The sequence below is a fragment of the Phacochoerus africanus genome, chromosome 13 (genome assembly GCF_016906955.1).
Source record: "Phacochoerus africanus isolate WHEZ1 chromosome 13, ROS_Pafr_v1, whole genome shotgun sequence".
NCBI classification, from domain to species: Eukaryota; Metazoa; Chordata; class Mammalia; order Artiodactyla; family Suidae; genus Phacochoerus; species Phacochoerus africanus.
Window position 1 is genome coordinate 17,694,803 of NC_062556.1, and position 24,551 is coordinate 17,719,353.

A 24,551-nucleotide genomic window follows, 5' to 3' on the forward strand; every position below is an offset into this window, starting at 1 on the left:
GAAAGGGAGAGCATCTCGCAGGCCAATCTCCCAGTGTTGGGTCACTGCGGGGGGAAGATGGGGGAATGAGAATGATTATTAACAAATCAGACTTGGACTGGCTGTCACCCCTGAGGGGTGGTTGTGGCGGTAATCTTCACCTCGTAAAGCTACTCATCCTTCTCCTAACTGAAAAAGTCTGCGGCCTCTAAGGCCGCCCACACGGGCCGCTCCTCGTCCAAATCAGCGCAGGCCGCCTTTGTCCTCGCAGTGACTGCCACGAGGGAAGAGGGCGGGTTGCAGAGGATGTCACCAAAGTTTCCTGAAGTCTTTCTACCGCGTAGAACTCTGGTTTTTGCGGGGAAGCAGGCTGAGTTTGCAACTCAGCGGAGCAACAATTCCGTGGGCCTCCAGTCCCCAGCGGCCTCTGCGCGCCCTCGCCGCGCTCCGGCTCTCCCCGGCCTCTTCCCCGGCTCAGCAGCCGGGGGCCAACGCTCGCCCCCGCGCCACACTCCTTTGCCTCTGCGTCCCCTCCGCACGGTCCCAATCAGTCTCGAATTTCAACTCCAGACCCAGGCCAAACTTTCCCTTCGGGGCTGGTACATTCTCACACGCAGTCGCTTTTCCCAGGGGGAGGAAGAGCGACGGAGCTCCCAGCAGCTCCCGGGGGTCCTGCGGGGATCACCCGCCACCCAGTTTCCACGCAAGCCCCGCGTCCACCCTCGCCTACCGACCCCAGACGTTGGCCTCCCACGGCCGCGTTCAGGGAAGCCGCCGCGACTGATGTGCCCCGGGTGCTTTCGTTTTGCTTTCGCTCCCTTCTCTAGCAGCTGGGAAGACTGCGGAAGAACAAAGTGGGGGTGAAAAGCGCGTGTCCTGACAAAGTGGTGTGGACACCGCGGTTCGGCCCAAAGCGGGGCGGGGGGGGGGGGGAGGGGAAGCCTCAAGCTGAGGCCTGGACACCCCTGTCCCTTGCAGGGGCCGGAAAGGCCAGGAGGCCCTGGCTTGTTTTCCTCGTGCAAAGAAACGTGATTTGTAGATATTGATGCAACAAAATTGACGCGGAAACGAATTCGCCTTCTTAGGAGGACTGGGTCTTTCCAACATAGACGACGGGGCAGGGAAGAAAGGCGGGAAGATGGGCGCCGGGGCCTTTCACTAAATTGCAAGGAAACCGAGAGAAAAGGCAAGAGAGCTGGACAATAAGATCGGGCTCCCAAACTAGGTTCTGAGCCCCATCAGGTGTGAGGAGACCTAATGCCCAGTCCCATCTGCTGCTGGTCCACTCAGTTCTGCGCTTTAGAAACCCAGCAACCACTGCTCAGTCTCGCTTACTTCAACTCGCCTCCCCCTTTAGGGCGAGAGAAACGCATGTATCCTAAATGGACGAACCCAAAGCTTAAGGTTTCCCCCTTAAAAAGAGTGGGGCGAGAGAAGGGGAGGAGAGAGAGAGGGGAGAGAGGGAAGGAGGGGGAGGGGAGAGAGAGAGAAAGAAAGAAAAAGGCCCAAACCTGGAAAGGTTTCTCAGCTAGAGGCGAAAGCGCTCCTCGGTTTGCCCTAGCCCTGTGTCGGGTCCGGAAGCGCGGTTCCCAGCAAGGGCCGGTGCAGGTTCCCTCTCCCCTCCCCCGGCCTGCACTTGAGCTGGGTGCGAAGGAACAGTCCCTCCAAAACTCCTTAGAAAATAATATAACCCTTCCAGACTGTTTACCATACTGTCCAGCTGCCCAGAAAGGTCCGACGCGTTTCCTGCACTCGTCCCAACTCAGCCCTGGCTTTCCTCCACCCGTGCTCTGAAGAGCTAAATTATTTTATTCCGATTCTGGAAAGTTAATCTGTGATCTAAATAAATCACTTAGGGAAACGACCGGAAGCTGCGAAGGTAAATAACGCTCAAGCCAGTTACTTGCACTGGGTTTTTTTTCTTTTTCTTTTTCTGATAAGGCCTTCTTCTCTTATTTATCTCCTTCCTTGTATACACCAGGCTCAGGAAAAGAGGGTTTAGGCCGGCAAGGGAGCTCAGTTTCATTTCGGGACGTATGGCAGGGCCTAGCATTTCGTCATCAGATTTTTAAAGGAAAGTTCAAATGTTTTTGTCACACATCAAACTTCCAGTAACTCCGTAAAAACTGTATTACCCCCACTGAGGTTCAGGTCTGCAAACTCTTTGGTCCGCAGATGTCCGAGAAGCCGTAAGTGAGCTCGCACTAAGCCCGGCTGCACCTGCGGAGGAGGGAGAGCGTCTACGCGCGTCTCGGAACTGCCGCACTGTACTTCCCGCGCTCCGCCGGCTAGCCGGCGAGCTGCCGCCAGCCACCCCCGCGTCGCTCGATCCCCCGCCCTCAGCCAATCGTGCGGGGGCCGGGAAGGATGGGCATCCCAACGTCTGAGGAAGCGGCCGCTCGAGTGACTAGTCGGGCCCCTGGCTCCCAGGAGAGGCCCGGACGCGCGCACACTCCGGGACCAGGGCGCTGGCGCTCCCGAGGCGGGGAGGAGGGTAGAGGGCGGAAGCGCGGAAGGCTTGCAAGCACACCCAAGAGCTGCAGACCCCGGGGCCCCATTGGGTGACTAGGGCGCGGGTGCCCACGTTGTGCGCGACCGCCTGGGCCACGACCGGAGCCCACGAGCTGGGTGCCCAGCCGAGTGAGGCAGCCGCCACCGCCGCCGCCGCCACGGAGCCTGGCGGGCGGCGCGGAGCCCCGGGGAGCTGGTTTTCCCGGGCGGGCACGTGATGGGGTTGGCAGCGCTCTGGCCGGGACTGGGAGGGGGAAGCGGCGAGCTGGAGGCCGGGGGCGGGCGGGCGGCTGGCGCGCTGTGTACTTAGGTCGTGTGCTGGGGCTTTTCTCTCCCAGGAGCCGGCGGGGGAGGGGAGGAGGAGGGGCCACCGCTCCGCCTTCTCCTTTTCGCAATGTTGACGCAATCTATAAATAGTGGAACAAAAGGACCAACTTCCTCGGAGCTTGCTGAAACTGCACAAAAAAATCGAGCTGGGGGGTTCCCTGGTCCCTGATGATGGGGCGGGGAGCGCGGCGCCGGGGGAGGGGGCGGGCGCGGCAGCGCGGGCCCCGCCGAGGGGGGACACCTGGCTGAGCCACAGCCGCTGCCGCCGCGCCGCTCCGCGGGAACCAGGGCTCCGTTCCCTGCGCGGGCTCGAGAGCTCGCCCCGACCTGGGGGTCTTCCTTCTCTGCCGTTGACAGGTCAGTCTGCACCGCCCCTTTCAACACTGGGTTTTCTTTTCCCTCCCCCAAGCCTCTACTTTTAGCAGGGAACCGAGGGGGAAAATAGAACGAGGCGCAGCAGTGACAGCCATCCAATCGGGAACCCCAGCAGTGCACGGCGGGGTGGCCGAGGGGGTTCAAGGAGGCATTCTGTGCTTGGCCCCTCGTCGTACAGCCAGCGGCCGCGCGGCGGCCCGAGACGAAGCCAGGCAGGACTTGCGTGCGCCGCCCAGGAGGCAGGGATAGTGGAGGCGGGAGCGCCGCGGAGGCGCGGGCCGCTGGGTAGGGGGTCGACGGCTGGCTCCCGGTTGCGGATCCCGCCGCGGGGGGGGGGGGGTCAACCCCCAGCGGAGACGTGCCAAGACCAGGAGGCTGCTGAGCGCAACTCGCCCCCTCTGAGCTTGGACCTTGCGTCTCCGCCTCGTCCTGCGCCTGCTATGGGAGGGTTCAGCGGAGAAGCGCTGCCGCCGCACGCCACCGCGCACCCTGGCTCCGGCGTCCACGCATCCAGCGCGCTGGGAATTGGGGGATAGGTGAGGACCGAAGTCACGCTCTCTTCCAGGAGCCCGGACCTAAGCCGGAGCGCCAGCCGCGCCGCCGTGGCGGTTACACTGGGCGCGGGGGGAGGGGGCGGAGCTGGCGCTGTTGACAGCCGTGCTGGAGCGGGGAGGGCGAAAGTTGGAGAGAAGGGACTGGGGGAGGGAGCGCGCGCGCGGGATTCGGCGGGGAGTCGGGAGGGGGGGGTAGCGTCACGTGACAGGCAGACGCCCCCGCTACAGGCCGACAGTAGAGGTGACGTCACCATCCCCTGACTGCAGGGGGTGGCACTTCCGTTCCCTCCCCCAGATCTGCTCCCCCAGCCCCCAAACAGGCGGCTGCTGCCATTTCAAACGTGTGGGAGTGGGCGGAGGGGGGGACAGGGGTTTTCCTCAAGGCCTTAGCCCCTAACTGCTTCCCCAGCTGCCCAGAGTCCCGGGCCTATAACCTGAGCAGAACCCAAGGCCGCCCTCTCTGGACGCGCCTCTTTGTGTGAGCGGGCAGCCCTGGGCGGAGGCTGGTACCGGCCCCCTGCGGCTCCCAGCTCCGGAGGGGGCGGGGACAGTCCAGGAGCGGTCAAGGCCAAGTCCCGCTGTCTGAGAACGCCATCCGAGGTCCGACGTCTACGCCTGGCTGGGAAGAGGCGGCCTTGCCCACGTTCTTTGGGTGGTGGATGGTTGGGACCTGCTTATCTGCATAGGCCTAGAGGCTAACCTCATGGCTTCTGTAGGATTCTGTCACTATTCTGGAAGACGCGATCCCAGCAGTCGTTATAAGCTATTTGGGGAAACTCCGGGTTTTGGTGACTCAGCGCGGTAAGCGCTATTTATAAGTTGATGTGTTAGCTACAGGGAAATACTCTTCGTTGTGATCTGTCTATCCAAGGAGGGCAAAGAGCTCGGTTTTTGAGGCAACAATTAAGTGACTTTTTGAAAAAGGAAAGGGTTGACTTAAAGAAAGCGTGTGCTGTAGGCAGACTTAGAACACGGTTTATCTCAAAATTGAAACTTTTTCCTGGATAGATGGAGAATTTCAAGGACGCCTGATGGTAGACAGTCTTTTTAAGTGAGTTTCGTGAACCAAGGAGAAATAATTCAGGTAAATGACAGAGCAGTCCTAGTAGATCCCAGAATATCATAACTATGTTGTTTATTAATTGCCGGAGTTGTTAAATACATAACACCATGTGGTGGCTGGGCATAAAGGAAAACTGGATGATGTTGAAAATTCGTATAGGATATTCTGTAGCAGGAAGGTGTGTGTTGTATTTATCATCAAAATTCTGCTGGCGATTATAAATAACATGTTTACCTCCCAAGAAAGTACTATAAAAATGTGTACCACAGCCTGGGGTTCTTCTGTGTATAAGTGCTGTACAAACAATTATCAGTCACTGCTTAACAGGTTTTACTTTACGATTTATTTTCTTTTTTCCTACCCGCCCCCCCCCCCCCCGCCCCACTCCCACCCTAGTTTGGAAATCCAGGGGGTAGATGCTAAGAGAAAAAGCAAATGCTAGACTGGCTTCAGGGAGGCAAGAGTTCACATCCAGTTTGCTTATCCTGAATAGCTTTCTGTAGGTGGCATGACCTGAGGTGCTTCGTAAAGAAGGCAGATTCCTAGATGGGCAAAAGTTAGGTCAGCTAAGAAAAAGGAAAGGGCTGAGCAAGCAAAGCAACCTGTAGTGAAGAACTGCTGTGAGGTAAATTTAAGTGGGATGTGAGGAGGATGAAGAGAAGGGAGAGAAAGGAGGCTGGACGGATGGCCAATCCATATAGGACTTCGAAGTCCATGCTGGGGAGCTTACATTTTAGCCTGAGACCTACACGGTTTTAGCCTTTTGAGAACCTAGGGAAAGCAATCTAGTCTTTTTTCCAGGAAAAAAAAAAAAATGCACCTACAGACCTCTACTACAATTTTGCATACCATTTCAAGGATTTACTCTGTGAGAAAGACTTTTGGGCCTCAGGATTAAAACCTATGGGAAAGGGAAACCTATGAAAGTTTTTTTTTTTTTTTTTTTTTTAAGGGAATGCATGGTCAGGTATGAAAAGATTATAGGTCTTTGAAAATATTATACCAGTTGGGGTCCTGGAGGCTGTAAGATGGAATGTAAAATAGCCTGTTATCTAAGAATTGATTAGGACCACTTCTGTGTACCTAGTAGCAGTGGGGATAGAAGAAAATGGATTCAAGAAAGGTAATTTAAAAGAGTCAGTGGAATGAGAAAGTGACCGGCTGGGGGGGGGGCGGGGCCAAGGCGAGGGATCCACCCCTATTCTGGTCTGGGGTGTACACTGGGAGGAGATGTGAGTCTCTAGTTCAGGAGGAGGAACTAACTGTTTTGCTTCCTCGATAAGAAATGAAAACCTGTGGCTGGTTTGGTCTCTTTATGAGACTATGTAATCTTTCAGTGAAAAAGAAAGCACCTTTCCAAAGACTGTAATTCAGAAGGGGGATGAGGGCAGGAGAGGATTAAATCTTGCTTTCTTCTCTTTTCTAAAAACTAGGGATGCCTAAGGAAGAAGAAAAGGAGAGATGGAGAGAATCAGGCTTTCTTTTCCCCCTGCTCAGTCACTAAGCCTTCAAGAAAAAGAACTTTGGCTAGAAAGGGTCCACATGATGGTGTTTTTTGTTCCCAATGGCACTTCAAAACTGCACTTAATCATCCACAGTTAGTACTAGGAGGTGCTAAGATTTCAGTCTAGCTAGGGAAACAAGGAGTAGTGGAGGGAAAGGGTTCCTAGTTAACAGCTAACCAGAGCTAGAAATTTAATTGAAGCCAGGACTGATGTACACAACAAACCACCCCAAGAACTTAGTGGTTTAAAATAATAACAGTGTTACTGGCTCATGAAAATGCGCACTGGGTAGGGCTCTGCAGGGACAGCTTGTTTCTAGTCCCCTGGGAGGCAGCTGGGGCTGCTCATTGGCTGGAGGCTTGCATCATCTGAAGACCTGTTCACTTACTTAACAATCTGTACTGATGGGTGGCTGGGACTTTAGCTGGGGCTTTCAGCCAGAACACCTGTCTCTCCTTGTAGCCTGGGCTTCCTTACAACAGAGCTCTGGGTTCCAAGGGTCCCAAGACGCCCAAGCCTGAGAGCCAGGTAAAGCTGTTATCACGTAGGACCTAATCTTAGAAGTCTGGAACAGCCTATCCATCACATTCTGTTCTTTAGAGGCATATCACTAGTGCCATACAGATTCTAGACAGAGGAGTTAGATTCTGTCTTTTAATGGAAAGAGTGTCACAGAATTTGCAATGTGTTTAAAATCACCACACATGTTAAGATAAATAGATTATAAACAGTATTTTGTACATGAAAAAATGCTTAAACCTAAAAAAATCTTCTTTTTGATATTAGAATGGAATATAAAACCCCACACATTTTACTGGTCCAGCAAAGCTAATCATGAGCCAATCTAGGTGGGCAGTCTCATAATCTTCCCTTCTTCTCCCTCAGGACCATTCCCTCCCCTCCAGGTCAGGCCACTCATACACAGACACCTCTCTCTCCCAAGCTAGATGGGAAACCTACAGAGGCTGTACCTTCAAGCAGATGATCAGGTCCTAAAAGTTTTTTTCATTCCCTCCTTGAATTGTCACTGATTTTGGACCTCACTAGATCATTGGCAATGCCACAAAATGACTTCTCAAAGTTAAAAAGCAAAATGCTAAGGAGATTATTGTTCCAATAAGTAATTTCATAATAAATCCATGTTACATAATTAAAATGGTATTTCTAAAAAAGGTCTATATCTTTTCAGATGTCAGGATCTCATCTCGACTTTACTTGGGCTTGTTTTTCATAAAACTCAGTAATTCTAAAGTGATGGCTGAGACTTTAGGTATTTATAAGAATTTGCATGTTTCTTTGAGGTGATATAACACTTGATTACCATACAAATTCTGAATGACTCTTCTCCCACTTTTACAATGCACAATGCATTATTTTTCTTTAAAACTAGTACACATTGTTATTTGGTTGGTAAAGGGGCTCAAGAGTTCTCTCTCTAGGGAAGTGAAAATACTACCTTTTTTTGTGTAGTTGAGATTAATCTTTTCTTTTAACCCAGTATCTTTTAAAATTCTCCCAGAGCTGATATTATTATAATTTATACATCTTTGATGTTCCCTTAGAAACTTCCTTTATGATTTAGAGACAGAAATAGTGCTGAAGTCATTTTAATAATTCATACTCTCCTAAAGGCTGTGCTTTATACATGTTGGTAATTTTGCATAATTATAGTTACATTGAGTTGAAATCACACTGTGAATTCATGCTATAGAGTACAGGTTTTAAAATAAGAGCATCTAAGTAATGAACAAATGTACATTTATGAACCCTTTTTGTGTGTGTATTTCTCGATGATTTTTTGAGGTAGCAAGCTTCCTTAAAAAATAAAATGAATTAAGTATATCTTTGTTTTTAAAATTTCTTATCAAGCAATGATTTTTTAAAATACTGACAGTGTTCACTTTAAACTAATAGACTTTGTTATCAAGCCCCAAACTGTTCGTAGTTCTCAGTGACTTCATAGCTACCATGGAGGCAGCCCAAAGGAGCTTAAGAAAACACTTTTAAATTACGTAATGCAGTTCTCAAGGAGGAACAACTCCAGCCAAACTGTGCCATATAGTTTTACAGATGCTATTTTTCTGTATGCCAAAATGCTTATTACCCTATCTATAGAATGACTTCATAGCAAAGATAACATGAAAGAAAGTTGGAAATAGGCCAGTATGCTTCTAGTCCTCTTGAATGAAGGCAGCGCTGAAGAAATTATTTCAAAGTAGTTATCTAGTGAACGTTTTTCTTAACCTTATAAACTAAGCATTTTGAAACATTTTGGAAAGTGCTATAGTGATAATGACACAATAAGCAATAAAATCAGTATGATTTCAATAAATAAATTCAATAAATATAACATTGCTGGCTGATAGCAATAATGCTCTACTACTACATTAAGAATTGAGTACAATCTTCTATTTTATTAAGTAAAATAATTTGGATCTTTTTTAATGTTACTTTTCTTCACCTTTCCATGTGTTCAAAAGATAATTTATTTTAAAAGAAATGTTGCCAAAGCCAATTAAAAATATGCATTTCTTCAATGTCTGGGCAAGGCTCTGTTAAGCATCATGGAGAAAACAAAGAACTTTAAGTCCTTGAAATAGTAAAGTTATTAATATGAGTGTATGAGCAAAACTGCAAGTTTGTCGCACTAAATTATAGAAAGTCTCCCCAAAGACTGACAGATACTGAAAATAAGTGCTAATAACTAGTGTTTCTAAGAATGCAATGAAATTTGCAAACTCATCTATTACTGTATTACCTACCTTTCTGGAGTCTTCCAAACGTATCTTTGATACAGTAGTTTCACTTCCAGGAACCAATCCTAAAAAAATAATCAAATATGAAAAGATTTATATATGGCCATTATAACATCTATAGAGAGAAGACAATCTGAATGGTCAATAGTGAAGGAGTGATTAAATAAACCATGGTACATCAATCTAATGGAATTTTTGCAACCACTAAAAATATTTAATGCCACAGAGAAATATTAATATTTAATTTTATGTACAGATAAAGCTTTTAGATTATAAAACTATTTCTCATTTATTTATATGCATAGAAGAAGGGTGGTAGAAAAACATACCAAAGTGTGCTATGTAATTATGGTAATTTTTACCTTTTTCATATTTTCTAAAATGAGCATATATTATTTTATCAGAAAAAAAATCATTAAAATATTCCCCAAATATGTAAATCAAATGACATATATTCTTAAAACACTGAGATATTTAATAGAGTAATAGAATATATTACTTTTTATATGGCATCTCTTTATTTTGCATTCTGATAAAAATATCTGCCAGTGAATAATCTTATTTTCTAAAATTAGATAAGGTATATTGGCAAGTACAGAGTATTAAGTGAAGTGTAAAGTTTGAAGGGGAACCTTGGGTGGAAAAGTTGATTTGAGAAAAATTTGCTATAGTCAAAAATCCATCTGTAAGGCCATAATAGCTAGATGTATTCTATATCATAATTTTTATAACAGTATTTTTTATTAGTTGTGCAAAACACAAACATAAAATTTACCATCTTAACCATTTAAAAATATAAGTATATTCACATTGTTTTGCATAATAGTATTTAAAGGATAGTGTTTCTATTAGTTTCATAAAAACAATACATGTTCAGGAGTTCCCATTGTGGCACAGTGGAAATGAATCCACCTAGGAACCACGAGGTTGCGGGTTCAATCCCTGGCCTCACTCAGTGCGTTAAAGATCTGGAGTTGCTGTGAATTGTGGCATAAGTTGCAGACACAGCTGGGATCTGGCGTTGCTATGGCTGCTGTGGTACAGGCTGGCAGCTACGGTATAGGCTGGCAGCTACAGTTCTGATTGGACCCCTAGCCTGGGAACCTCCATATGCCGCGGGTGTGCACTGAAATGCAAAAAAATAAGAAAAAAGTTATTTATATATATATATATATATATATTCATTTATAAATAATTTAAACAATACAGAAAATTACAGGAAAGTTTTTAAATCTCCTCAGATCCAAGATTTTACCATCAATATTAAATGACCATCATGGTAGGTGTATTTCCATGTACCTATACAAATAAGATAATCATATTTAAGATGAGAACATGCACACTTTTAAATTTCTTTAAGTATTAAATTTTAAATTATTTGAATTTGGTAGTAGTAAGATAAGCTGAAGGAACTGCTGAACTTTAGAAAAATGTTTCTTTGCCACAAGAAATCTTATTTCCTAAAATATCCAAAGTTTAAAAAATTAAGAGTTTGGAGATTTTTTTTTAATCTGTATGTTCCCAATTTAGAAATGCTGAGACTCTGCTATGAAAAAAATATATTTTCATTTGCCATGTCATTATTTTTTAAAAGTCAGGGTTATAATGTTTCTGTTTTGTAAACTTAATTCCTTTGATCATTTGCTCTTGATTTCTATTTTAAAATCTCTTGGTCACAACACACTTCGATTCTCAATTCCTAGTCATTAATTTTCATTCATCACTTAGTTACTGGCTCTTCACGAAGTTTTTTTTTTTTTTTCTACATGGATTCATGGATGCTATGTTTGCCTTTTTTGTCAATTTCTGAATGACACTTACTTAGATATAATGGTTTAGGATCATGCTGGCTTCACCTTAAAACTGTAGACATTTTTCCTTTGTTTTCTGGCTTTGAATATTGCTTAGAGGAAGTCTAAGGCCAGCATGACTTCCTCCCTTTTATAAGTTACTTAGTTTTTTGCTTAGAGGTCTGAAGTTTTTCCGTCATTCTTTATGGTTAATAGCTCAACCAGGAGATGCCTTGATGTTGAATATTGTATGTCCACTTTTTTTGAATATTTTTTTCTGCAGAGTCAGTTCTTTCACGATTTTGTGGAAATTCTCTTCTATTACATCTTTAAGTGCTTTTTTCTGATCCATTTGTTACATTATGTACCCAGGAAGTTGAATCAGGCTGATATATTTGTCTCACTTGCATATTATCATCTTTGCAATTACTCTGGTCCACTTTTCTTCTGCATTCACTGCAATTTATTAAATTAATTTGTCAACTGGAATGTACTGAGTTCCAGCACTAGCAGTAAATAAGATCACATCCCTGCTTTTATGAAGCTGTGAAGCTTTCGCTTGAGGATAGGGGAGGGAGAAATAAACATAACAAAGTCAGGTAGTGATAATAATAAGAAACCCAGGTAAAGAAATGGAGGGGTCGGGGCAGGAATTGTGCGTTTTAGATAACGCAGTGAGAGCAGGCCTCCCTAAGATGATATTTGAGAAGAAATGTGAATGAAGTGAGGCAGCGAGCTAGGCAAACACCTGGGCAATCCATATGAGGAGAACAACAAGTACAAAGGACTTGCAATAGAAGAATGGTGTGTTCAAGACAGAATGATTCAAGTTGAATGAGTAACCAGAAAGTGATGAGAGGTTAAACCAGAGAATTGGATAGGCCAGGTCACAAAAGGGGCTGGAGACCCTAGAGAGGAGACTGAAATTTGTTCAAACTGTGACAGAGCAGAGAGATGGTATGGGCTTTAGAGGAGTCACTCTGGCTGCTGCTAAGTATTTCAACAGCACTCAAATGAGTATAAGGAATTAGTCAAACAGGTGTGGTCAAACCGAAAAAGGAAAAAGAGAGCCCTGAGATAACAGAGGAAGTTCAGGAAACAGTTACTACTCCTAGTCCTCAATAAACTCGGGCAGACCTGAAGTTTCTAGAAGCCAGGAGCTATAAAGGGAAACTCGGCAGAGCTGGAACCCTAACCTGGGGGGGGGGGGTACTGCCCAATGGCTTTTAGTACTTCTCTGTGGGGGCTGGTTCTAGGAGAGTGGAAAATAGTTGAAATTTAGGGCTAGCTGCTGCTGCCAGGGAGAAGTTCCATAACTGGGCAATGCTGGCAGGTGCAGAAAGCCCACAAGGAGGAACAAGTTCTTTTTCCCTCTTCTTGACTTTTTTTTCTGTTGACTGATTGTAGCAAGTAGAAATGTAGCTTCCAGAGTCCCAGTCCCAGCATCACAAAGCAGAGTATAGAAGGGTTTATTGAGAAAAGATAACAGTCTACTGGCAGAAAGAGGAATTAAGGATGATTTTTTTAGGCTTTTGTCTTGAGCAACTGGATGAAAATAATGTCATTTATTGACATGGGGGAACTTAGGAAGAAGTAATTTGAGAGGGAGAAGAAAATAAATGTTTGTTTTGAATGAGTTAACTTTGAGGTTTTTATTAGACACCTAAGCGGAGTTCCTGGGCAGGCAGTTGGATATGAGTTCAGAGCTTAACAGAGGTATTAGGGATAGAATACAAATTTCAGGAGTCCTAAGAGCACAGACAATATTTAAACCAGAAAAAATGGGTCAGATGACCTAGGGGGAAATGAGTATTGACAGGGAAGAACAAAAAAAGGATGAGGACTATGCCTAGGAGTCCCAAACATTTGGAAAGAGGAAGATGATCTGGCAAGACGGTAATTGTTAATAAACAAGAGCAGTTTAGGTGGAGCTGTGAAGACAATAATCCTAACTGGAATGAATTGAAGAGATAATATATGATGAGGAAGTGGAAACTGCCAGCATAGACAATCTTTAAAATCTTTTTAAAAATCAAATAAAATACTGTTATAAAAGGGAACAGAAGAAAGGAGTTCTTACTTACCATGGAAATAGGGGGGGATATGAGGTCTAAGATGGTAGTATTTTTAGAAGGGGAAATATTACAGTGTGTGCTGGCTGGAATAATCCAGTAAAGAAAGAGAAACTAAGGATGCAGGAAATGGAGGAGATAATCACAGGAATGAAGTCCTTGACTATACAAGGAAATATGGCATCTGGGGCACAAGGAGAAGGGCTTGCCTTAGATAAGAGCAGGGATGGCAGCCTCTAGATAAAGGAAGAGAGAGTATATGAGTACAGATGAAGGCAGGCTGACAAATACAGCATGGGAAAGATGAGTTTCTCTGGTGACAGCTTCTATTTATCAATAAAATGAGAGTCTGAAGTGAGGAGTGGGGAAATGCGGCAGGTTTAGGGGAGAGGAGATGTGGCATAATCATCCTGATAAGCTGACTAGGAAATGTGCCAGTCTTTTCTTTTGGTGAGAATTTGGTTTCCAGCCATGCTTATTTTGTTTCTTGCTGTTCCAGATTTATTTATTTTGAAATAATAGTACTATTTTGGCCTTCATTGGATTAGGTTGCAGACATTTTCCTTTTCTGGCTACTTCTGCTAATGTTTTAAAAGGTGTTTTTACTGTTCTTTGTTTTGCATAAACCATTTTGTAAAATATTTGCGGAGGAAGATTTTGTGATCTACCTTCACTCTCCGTCTTGATCTGAAAGTCTAGAGTAATATTTTAAAGTAGACTACACTCCATATTTTTTTCAACTCACCCTATTCTAGCTATAACAGATAAGTCATAGCAATATTATATATTATTATAACAGCCACCATCTACTGAATGCCTATGTACCATGTACTATGCTGGGCACTTGACATACATGATTTCTAAAACTTAACAACCCTACAAGGTAAGTACTGTTGCCACTTACTTCTTCAGAAAACTTTTTTCTTGGTGGTGTCAGATCACAAAATCTTATTTGAAGCTCATAGCTTGCCAATATAAACAAGGTAAGGACAAATTTTTCTTCCCTCTGTGTTAGTTAAAAATTAGCACTTAAGAGATTGTTCTTTTTGAAGAACAAAATAATGGGTTTGCAGAAGTGCACCACACAAACTAAGGGGTATTTTTATGGACAGGTTTTTGACACAAGACTATTATTAATCTCTTGGTGGGAGAGTTGTTAACTGACAGATTCAAGGAACTTGGTAAATTAATTGAGGTATCCCTTCTCTAACCATCCCCATCAATGAACATACTGAGAGCCTGCTATGTCAAATAATTAGTAGCTTATACTAAACCATTAGGACTTTACCAGTTATAGGATATGTATCAGTGTTTGTTTTGGAAACTACATTATTTGGATTTAAATAATACCAAAACTTTTCTTTTGGTCAACAATATTTATACTCATGTGATGACACTCAAAACATCACTGGGACATAAACACACATCTATGCCAAGTAATAGGTTTCTTTTTCTGATTATGAAAATAGTACATCTAAGTGAAGAAAATTTTAAAAGTACGTTTAAGTAAAATAAAGAACAAAAATATTTTTAAAGGACAGCAAGAAATAACCAGTAATTCCTTTATTTAGAAGTAACTGACTATTGCAGTTAACCATATTTCCATACAGTTAAGTTTATGAAGTTTAAACTATTTAAGTACACTGCCTTTTTTCATGAGAATTTATCAAAAATGTTTCTTCAACTTATTTAAAACTCTTTAAAGACATTTTCAATGGCTGCATAATGATCCTTGTGTAGAGTAGTGTTCCCTTAAGTGGTCATTTAAGCTGTTTTCCTTACTTTCTTACAAATAATGTTGCTGTGAACTTTTTTATGGATAAATCTGTTTTAGCATTTCAGATTATTTTCTAAATTAGGATAAATTCCTAGAAATAGGCTAAAAGGCCAACATTTTTAAGCTTCTTCATCTGGTAAAAATTTTTCTGTAAAAAAAAAAAAATCTTTTAATACTCTACATATGTTTATATTGAAAATAAACCTAAGGAGAAAAATTTATGTGGCCTACCTTTTAAAATTGAGATGAATTTTTAAGCTTAGGCTTAGAATAGAAACTCAGTGGTTTTGTTTTGCTTTGTCTTATGTATTTATTTTTTGGCCGTGTCCATGACATGTGGAAGCTCCCAGGTCAGGGACTGAACCCATGCCACAGTTGCAACATGCACCACAACTGCAGCAACACCAGGTCCTTAACCCACTGTGCCACAAGGGAACTTACTACTTTGTTTTTATTTTAATAGCTTACTTTTAAGGGAAAATCCACTCTTCAAAATATTATTTACTTCTCTTTGTCAGATTTGAAACTTACACTTAATTTGAGATAGAAGTTTAAATGTATATGTATTTCAGCCTAATGCTTCTATTTTTCAAGGTATTAGCATCACTTTTTTCCTATTTCCAAGTATGTGCACATAACAGTGTTCCCTCCTGATGCATCATCAATGTAATGTCAAAGGTACACACGTAATTCATGGTTTAAGTAGACACAATTCACCTGTGGATAAAAATCTAATTACAGATCAAGGTCATTCCCAAATTTAGCAAATTTGGCACAAGAGTCTAAGAGTGCCAAAATTAATATTATAAAACAGTTCGATTGTGCTACCCTGAAATGTATAGCATATGCAGAATAGGGCAGGTTCACCCCATTCTAAAATTTAGACTGGTAATGGGATCACAAAACTTGGGAAAACCTCCAGGAGAAACTGAATCAAAGAAAATTAATTATTGCTTTTCAGTAGCTATCATTTATTAATTCACTCACCAACATTCATTGAACATCTTTTATGTGTCAAATACTTGGCAGGAGCTGGAGTTAACAAAAAGATATAGGCCATCCCTCCTGGAAAATACATTCTAGTGGAAAAGAAAGACAAAAGCAAGTGAACAAATAAGTAAAATGGTTAGAAGTTGTAATCCAGTTACTTCCATTTCTCAGTATTATTTATATGAGTCAAAGAAGTGATTTGAGTTCTCCCCCAAGAATTTTTAAAGTGGTACTGAGTAAGAAAAAAGTTAAAAGATTTAGGATTAAGAAATAGACGATCTCTAGAGATATTTTACAACTCTGATCATTATCATTCCCTTGTGCCTTGTACCCACCCTCTCCCAAAAAAAAAGACAGACTAGGATAAAGTTCATTCTCTTTAGCCCAACCTTCAGTCTCTCTCTAATCTGGTATGAACCAACCTCTGATGTAGCCAGTTATAACTGAAGGTAAATGTGCCAAATTTGGAGAGCAAGGAAACCCAGGTTTTAGCAAGTTAGCAATGCTGGGATCGAGGCCTTAAGGGAGACATTTAATTTTCCAGGGTCAGTTTCCTTTGCAAAATGATGAATTTTGACTAAATGATCTCTAAAATGCCTTCAATCTTAAAAATTCAGTGTATATGCATCTCTCCTTAAGATATTATTTCCATTATGCTGCTATTTATACTGGGGGTGGGGAGGACATAGCAATGAGGAAAAATACAGAGGTCAGAAAGAATAAGATTGATTCATTTTGGACAGAAATAAAGGATCTGCAGTTTATAATGACCATTTTCTCATGTTACTGAATATTTTTGAAAACATTTTTAATATCTGCATGGCATTCCAACATATGGATATACCACAATAAATTTGTAACTGTACCTTCATTTTAAAAATTATTTCCCTATTTATGCAATTATCTAAGGATATTTAGAATCTATGCTTGTCTACTGGTATTCAAAATACTACTGCAGGCTCTCTCTCTCTCTGCCTCGTTCCTTTTGTGGGGAAAAAAAAATTTACTGGGATTCCTTCTTCTTATCTACTCCAGCCCATACATGGCTTTCTCTTAATATAAAGACTCCACTTTGGACAATGATATATACAGCCTGCTCTTCCTCTTTTCTAAAAAAGTGTCAACCCTGAGTAAGGTCCATATTTTTGCAGCTCTCCTGAAGAATGTGAATCAAAGCCAATTCCATGCCTTTATCAAGTCTGGATAATGTACATTTTTAGCTTTAACCGAATCTGAAATCCATGAGATTAAATGCCTACCAGCAGACAAATAGGTAAAGATTCATTTCTGTCCACTATAACAAAAATGTGATTTAGTTCTGTCATAATATACAAAGATACAGATGATTTAGTTAACCATGACAAAAGAACTATGATTGGTGATTCTGCCATGATCTTGAACTTGTTCTAATATTGTTATTTCATTGAAACATTAGAACATAAGTGTACAATTAGGAGAAGTAAAACTTAAGGTTTTAACTGCTAACTTCAGTAACAGTAAATACACAATCTGCTATTTAGTTTACATTTTGTAATATGGCATATTATTTCAATAAATGTCACATTCTGCATTGGCTTTGCTACTTCATCCACTGAGTAAAAAATTCAAAGAGGTGACACACTGATTTATAATTACTCTAAAAAATATCTTGAATGAGTTAAAAAAAATCTTTTCAATTTAATAGTTTTTATTTAAGAGAAAAGCAAAATCTCTGTTGTGCCTCTCTGTGAATTGGTGCAAGTTGAACATTTTCTTTATAACTTTAACTTACTTTTAAGCACCTGTAGAGTATCAATTTGGAATCTGAAGGAAGAGTCACAGTAATAATTAGTTCTACCAATAGCTATGGACATTGTAGTCACAGATAGTAGAATTTTAGTGAAGGGCTCTTTGGGGTCATATAATCTAGCTCTCATTTTAGGGATAAGGAAAATGAAGGCCAAAGTTTTTATCATTCACAGCAGCAAGCTTGGAGGGCAGAGGGGAAGGAGACTCCTGACATTGTCTGTTGGCCTAATGCATGGCAGAGGGTAACAGATTATAAACTAATACAGTTGAATAAATCTAAGAGATCTGGTTTGGATCCTAAGTATACATTTTCTCTTAAGATACTTGTTGGATGATCCATTCCACCTTAATCTATTACCACAGACACAAAAGGGAAGTGACTTTACACAAATTGATGCTCTTGTGCAATAAAATGCAAGAGAGAAGTTGGTGTTGGTTTGGCAGAGCTACAATATCGTACCACTCCTGGGGGGAACATTAATATATCTCCATGTGCATGCATAACTGAGGCTTAATTGTGCTTCAGGAAATGCCATTCACATATATTCCAATGTAAATGATGCCCATGGGAGTTGTACATCATACAGCCTCTTTGAATACAAGTTTTGTATATTGAGTTAATTAGGGGAGACTAATTGCCATAACAGATCAACCCCAAAATGTATAACAGCTCAAGTCTGTTTCTTGCTAAAATAAACAGGCATTTCAATGCTTAGTTTTCAAGGTCTTTCTGTACCTAGGCTTTCAGTACCAAAGTTCCAAGGTCTCCCTGGGGGTCTTTTCTATTTCAGTCTGTAGGAAGCGGAGTTTTTAGGGGAGAGAACTCAAAGTAGTACATGTAACTTCTATTCTCATTCCATTGGCTGTAATTTAGTCACATGACCACAGCTAACTACAAAGGAGGCTGGGAATAAGCTTATCTGTTTGGCCAAGAAGAAATAAGAACATGGGGAGTTCCCATTGTACTCAGTGGAAACCAACCTGACTAGTATCCATGTGGATGTGGGATTGGTCCCTGGCCCCACTCAGTGGGTTAAGGATCTGGTGTTGCCATAAGCTGCAGTGTGGGTCACAAACGTGGCTCGACTCGGTGTTGGTGTTGCTGTGGCTGTGGCACAGGTTGGCAGCTGCAGCTCGGATTAGACCCCTAGCCTGGGAACTTCCATATGCTGCAGGCACAGCCCTAAAAAGCAAAAAAGAAAGAAATAAGAATATGGATTTTGATGTCTGGCTAGCAGCCACTGCTCACTTGGGTGCTCTCTCTCTCTCTCTCTCTCTACATGTACATGCATGTGCACATACAAACACACACAAATTCTGGTCACCAAAAATTAACTCATAATTGTGCTTCAAATAAGAACAATAGTGGAAGAAAAGGCCTTTTAGGAACTGTATTTATGTCTACCCTTTCCCTCCTTTGGGCAGAATTGTCAAGGCACAACAAAAGTTAACTGAAATCTCTACATGAAGGGAAAAAAATGTTTGCAAGAATTACCTTTATATATATAGTAGAAAGGGGTTGGCTTGGTTTTCTTATCCCATCAACTGGTCAAATTTAGAACTATGATCGGGCTGTTTGTTTTAAAGGCACAAAGCCATCAAGTTCCCTTTTAATTACACTATTAGTAAATGACATTTGACAAAGAGTCAACTTTGTACACAACAAAGATAGCGATTCCATAAGCAGCTCAATTTTTTTTTTTTCCCTTTGAGTAAGCTGCCATGTAATCCTCAAAACTGTTCCCAATTACTTAGTTTTAACAGAAGCACTGCATGGCTGCACTTCTGAAATCATAAACAGGAAGTGTGATATATAAATGTCAGTAAAAGTAAAACTCAATTCTCTGGCTTGAAGTTTTTCTTCCCCTCATATTTTCATGTCAATGTCTGATTTTAGATGTACTTAGAATGATTACGTGAAAGCAAAGAGTAATATTACCTGATCAGTTTTCTTTAGTAACCTAACAGTTTGTTGGGCATTTTCATGGAGAAGGGAATGAAAATGATCTAGAAATTGCTGTTGATTTGGCATTGTTAGAAACTGCTGTTATGTACAGGTTGCACAGCTTTAATTTTTGCCGGAAGACAGTGAAGTTGGAGAAATTGAGAGTAAATGATTCTTAATTTAACTATTTGGAAATCCATTATAGAAAACACTCTTACGCGTTGTACAGTCTTATTCTGAACCTCAGCAATTCCTTGAAAGTGTTCCTCTACATCAATTCTGTTGTGAGACAACTAAGGAGTAGCCTAAGTACTACAAAAATCTAGGATATTGGAGTTCCCGTCGTGGCGCAGTGGTTAACGAATCTGACTAGGAACCATGAAGTTGCAGGTTCCATCCCCGGTCTTGCTCAGTGGGTTAAGGATCTGGCGTTGCCATGAGCTGTGGTGTAGGTCACAGACACGGCTTGGATCCCATGTTGCTGTGGCTCTGGTGTAGGCCGGCAGCTACAGCTCTGATTCGACCCCTAGCCTGGGAACCTCCATATGCCGTGGGAGCGGCCCTAGGGAAAAAAAAAATCTATGATATTATCTCTTGTTCTTCTCTATGAAGAAACTACAGTTCTTTCTACAGCTGATATTTTCTATTTAACACTATTTCAGTATCTCTGCTACATGGACATTTCTATGGAAGTTCCAAGAAAAGATTAAAACTGACCAGTCCAGGCTTTTATATTACATTGAGTATTTCTGGATAAATGTTACCAACATATAGATGCTTCTGTAAAGCTGAAATGTTTTTCTTTAGGAAACTGTTTCTTAATTAGGTCTTAAACTGAACACTAAAGGAATGACTTTACTCAAAGTCACACAATATGAGTGAAATAGTAAAAAAAAAAAACCAGAACCTCTGTATCTAAACTCCCTCTCTAGGCAAATCACACTAATCCAGAGAGTAAGTTTCAAAAGGAGATAGTCTGCCCCTCTCTTGAGGGTCTACTTTTCTACAGCACATGGGCACGGTTGAATAGCACATACAGTATTTAACACTTGAGGCATTATCTTTTAGTTGAAAATACAACATCCATAGAAAAGATACAAGAATATGTAAAAAGTAACATAAGAGTAGATTAGCCAAGTACAAACTAGAAATAGTTGCTAATAGGATGTGGGAAATGAAGTGATTTGAAACTAGATTGATAATGGATGGAAGTCTAGTAGAACTGGAAAATCCTAAGTAGATTTTTTGAAAGTGGTGATGGGTTTGGATTGCCAGAGAGAAAAGACAGCCATGCATTTATTCATCAAATATGTATAGAATGCTTCTTATGTGCTATGTGCTAGGCACTGTTCAAGGCACGAGAGATGCAACAATATACAAAACTACTGCAGAGCAGGAATAGGCAGGTCATCTCCCTGACTTGATAGGAAGAAAGAACACAAATATAAGTAGAGAAAAATGAAATACTAGGTCTTAAATAGTAGGATGCTTCTAAATGGGAGAAAGATGTTCGGTGTGACTTGAACTCCTTTTGTCATTCGGAACAGACTACTTTCCCTTCTCTGTTGGTCAGCTCTCTTAGTTTCCTAGATAACTTTATAAAGACCAGAATAACACAAACCACATAAATACTACACAAATAAAGACTCCCAGCTGAGGTGTATGGGGAGCAAAAAGGGAAAGCATGACTAGCAGAAGCTGAATTTTATGGCTTTTATCTTTCCAGTGGTTACTATCACATATTTATCAGTCTTTTGCCTGCGACAATCTCTCATTTGGTACTTAAGTTGTGAGTCAATTCCTGCTCTCCTCTTTTCCTTCCAAGCAGAATCACTGAAAGGAAAGGAGATTCCATTTAAATTCCTTTTTTCTGGCTAATCAAGTTTTCCTTATTCACCCAGCAACACTTCTGGCCACAACGGGACCTCCCTTCTTTACGGAATATTGATAGAAAGCATTTTATGTTTTGTGTAGGCTAGTGGGGAAGGGTTATGATAAGATAGGATGGGGACTAGGGAGAATACCAAGTGGCTGCCAAATAATACAATACAATACAGGAAACTACAAGGCAAACTTGACATTTAAAAGCTTAGATTAAATGGGCAGTTTTAAAAACGAAAAAGGATATATCAAGTATACTGTAGAGAAGTAATTCTAAGAAGTAACAAGTTTAGCAACTGTTTACCTATGGGAGGGAAAAAACTAAGGAAACGAATCCAAGGTTGTAAGTTTGAAGGTCCCAAAATCTGTGTTGTCACCAGCAACAGCCAAGGAATTTGGAAGAAATAGCTTGAAGGAAAAAAATGAACTTAATGTCTGATCTAAATGGGATATCACAAAAAGACAGAGGACTCGAGTTTTCTTGATAAGCTGTTAAGCCTATTGATGTACATGTGGAAATCATCATTATATAGAAATAGGTTAAAACCCCATGGGCTAAAGTGGGAATGTAATAAACAACATCAAATGGCTGTGTATGAGCTTTAATTGTCAGATCAGGTATTAATTTCAAAGCAGTGTCAAAGGAGGTAATCTAGCTTTGGAACTCTTCAGGTTACAAAGCTGTCCTTTATTAAACATTATCTCTTCATTTTAGCTAACCCCTTAGTGGGGGAGAATAACAAAGTGAATGAATAAATTTGAAAGACTTAATTTTTCTGCATTATTTCACTCAATGTTCTGAATTTTTTTTTTTTTTTTCCATTTCTTGGGCCGCTCCCGCGGCATATGGAGGTTCCCAGGCTAGGGGCCAACCTACGCCAGAGCCATAGCAACGCAGGATCCGAGCCACGTCTGCGACCTACACCACAGCTCACGGCAACACCGGATCCTTAACCCACTGAGCAAGGGCAGGGACCGAACCTGCAGCCTCATGGTTCCTAGTCGGATTCGTTAACCACTGCGCCACGACGGGAACTCCAATGTTCTGAATTTTTAACTGAATGTCCTCCTAGCCAGCTTACACAAATTATGTGCCTTAAGATGAAACACACAAAATAAATACAGACAACTTTTCTTCAACTGTGGTATTTTTTGTATAAATGTCATGGCTTCAAAAAATATGAAAGGCAGGAGTTCCTGTCATGGCTCAGCGGAAAGGAATCTGACTAGCATCCATGAGGATGCAGGTTCGATCCTTGGCCTCGCTCAGGGGGTTAAGGATCCGGCGTTGCTGTGAGTTGTAGTGTAGGTCACAGATGTGGCTCAGATCCCGCATTGCTGTGGCTGTGGTGAGGCCAGAGGCCACTGCTCTGACTCAACCCCTAGCCTGGGAACCTCCATATGCTGCTGGTGCAGCCCTAAAAAGACAAATATGTATATATATATAAAAGGTACATTAGCACAAATCATCCAAACTATTTAGCAAACCTTTCTGTAAAGGGTCAGATAGTAAATATTTTAAGGTTTGTGGGCCATATACAGTCTCTGTGGTTTTTGGTTTTTTTTTTAAATCAGAGCTGCAGCTGTCGGCCATAGCACCACCAGATCTGAGCCTCGTTTGCGACCTACACCACAGCTCACGGCAACGCCAAATCCTTAACCCACTGAGCAGGGCCAGGGATCAAACCAGTGACCTCATGGATACTAGTTGGGTTCATTATCACTGAGCCACAACAGAAACTTCATTTTTTTTCAGAACCCTTTCAAAATGTGAAAAACATTCTTAGTTCATAGGCCAATACATAACCACGCTAGACTCGGCTCCAGGGCAATAGTGTGTTGACCCCCCTGACCTGGAATATGCTCACTCTGGATAAATGTTTCTGGTACCATTTAAAGAGAATGTGTATTCTAGTATTGCAAGTGGAGTGGTCTAGAAAAATCAATTAGGTAATACTGGTGGATAGTGTTAAGTTCACTATACCTGGGCTAGGTTTCAACTTGTTCTAGCAATTATTGAAAGAGACATACTGAAATCCCTGACTATAATTGTAGATTTCTGTTTCTCCTTGTGACTCAATCAGTTTTTGCTTCGCATATTTGGAACCTATTATTATTTGAGGCATAAACATTTAGGATTGTTATGTACTCCTGACTAACTGACCCCTTTCTTTATATCTGGTAATATTCTTTGCTCTGAAATCTTACTTTGTTTCTATAATAAGATAGGCACACCAGTTTTCTTTTGACTAGTGTCAGCATCAGCATGGTGTATATTTTTCCATCCTTTCATTCTTAATGTTTTTGTGTTTTTGTATGTACAGTGCGCTGGGTCTTGCTTTCTATCCAATCTGACAACCTCTGCTTTTTAATGAGGATGTTTAGACCATTTCCATTTAATGTGATTATTGAAAGGATTAGATTTAAGTCCATCATCTTACTATTTTATATTTGTTCTATTTGTCCTGTGCTCCATTTGTTTATTGCTCCTTTTTTCCTTCTTCTGCTTTTTTTGGATTGAATTTTTTATAGTTCCATTTTTTTCTCATTTGTTGGCTTATTATCTAATATTGTTTAACTATTCTGCTGGCTGCTTTAGGGATTATGGTCTACATACATAACTTATCACACAGTCTACTTTCAAGTGCTATTACATTACTTTACATAGAGCAAATATTATACTTTTATTTTTTCCCTCCTGGCCTTTATGCTATTGTTATCATATATTTTACTTATGCATGTTGTAAACCACATAATATAATACATTGTTATTATTTTTGTTTAAACGGTTGTCTTAGAAGTAAATTTTTAAAAAATCTTACACATTTACCTATGTAATTACCTTTTCCAGTGCTCATCCTTCCTTTGTGTAAATCTGTATTTCCATCTGGTATCATTTCCCTTCTGTCTTAAGGACTTCTTTATGATTTCTTGTTGTGCAGTCTTGGCAATAATACTGAATTTTCACTCTGTGTATTTTCAGAGTTTCTGTAACACTCTCAAATTCAAAGTGGGTAAGCATCAATTAATCTACTCTCTGCCATTGAGTACTATAAATAGCCTTGGCTAAACTCTCTGAGAGGAAACTGAAAAGGAGAGTACTCTACAACCATGAAATAGCCTTGTATCTTGCCTCTAAAAAGTCGAGCTTGGGGCAAGGGGAACTTTCGGTATTCCAGGAAATAAACATGGATTACCTTCTTAGATAGCAATTTTACTCAGAGATTTTGAAAAAATT

At 41.5% G+C, this 24,551-nt stretch overlaps 1 protein-coding gene and 1 long non-coding RNA gene across 3 annotated transcripts in view; both read right to left on the reverse strand.

Moving 5' to 3' along the window:
* Nucleotides 1–2,386: 2,386 nt before the first annotated feature.
* Nucleotides 2,387–4,000, reverse strand: LOC125113236 (basic proline-rich protein-like). The gene is made up of 3 exons (XM_047755814.1): nucleotides 3,674–4,000; nucleotides 2,941–3,630; nucleotides 2,387–2,875 (listed from the first exon to the last, which is right to left on the reverse strand). Exons 1-3 carry the CDS (start codon nucleotides 3,998–4,000, stop codon nucleotides 2,387–2,389), a joined length of 1,506 nt encoding a protein of 501 aa, XP_047611770.1.
* A 1,189-nt stretch (nucleotides 4,001–5,189) lies between these two features.
* Nucleotides 5,190–24,551, reverse strand: part of LOC125113584 (uncharacterized) — a 38,446-nt gene continuing 19,084 nt past the window's right edge. The window contains exons 4-7 of one of the 2 annotated variants that reach the window (XR_007131502.1): nucleotides 24,156–24,311; nucleotides 15,697–15,788; nucleotides 9,077–9,135; nucleotides 5,190–5,351 (exon numbers count right to left, since the gene is read on the reverse strand). This is a non-coding gene — a long non-coding RNA (uncharacterized LOC125113584). Of the gene's footprint in view, nucleotides 5,352–6,954; nucleotides 9,136–15,696; nucleotides 15,789–24,155; nucleotides 24,312–24,551 lie in introns of those variants that run through there. The other variant, XR_007131501.1, reaches the window with a different exon arrangement.

Bases quoted from the DNA above. Each gene is read 5' to 3' on its own strand.
- LOC125113236 (XM_047755814.1), bottom strand. From the start codon at position 4,000: ATGGTGACGTCACCTCTACTGTCGGCCTGTAGCGGGGGCGTCTGCCTG. The intron at 3,631-3,673 runs GTGGCGTGCGGC...ACCCTCCCATAG, and splicing joins CGCCGGAGCCAGGGTGCGCG to CAGGCGCAGGACGAGGCGGA. The intron at 2,876-2,940 runs GCAAGCTCCGAG...CATTGCGAAAAG, and splicing joins GATTTTTTTGTGCAGTTTCA to GAGAAGGCGGAGCGGTGGCC.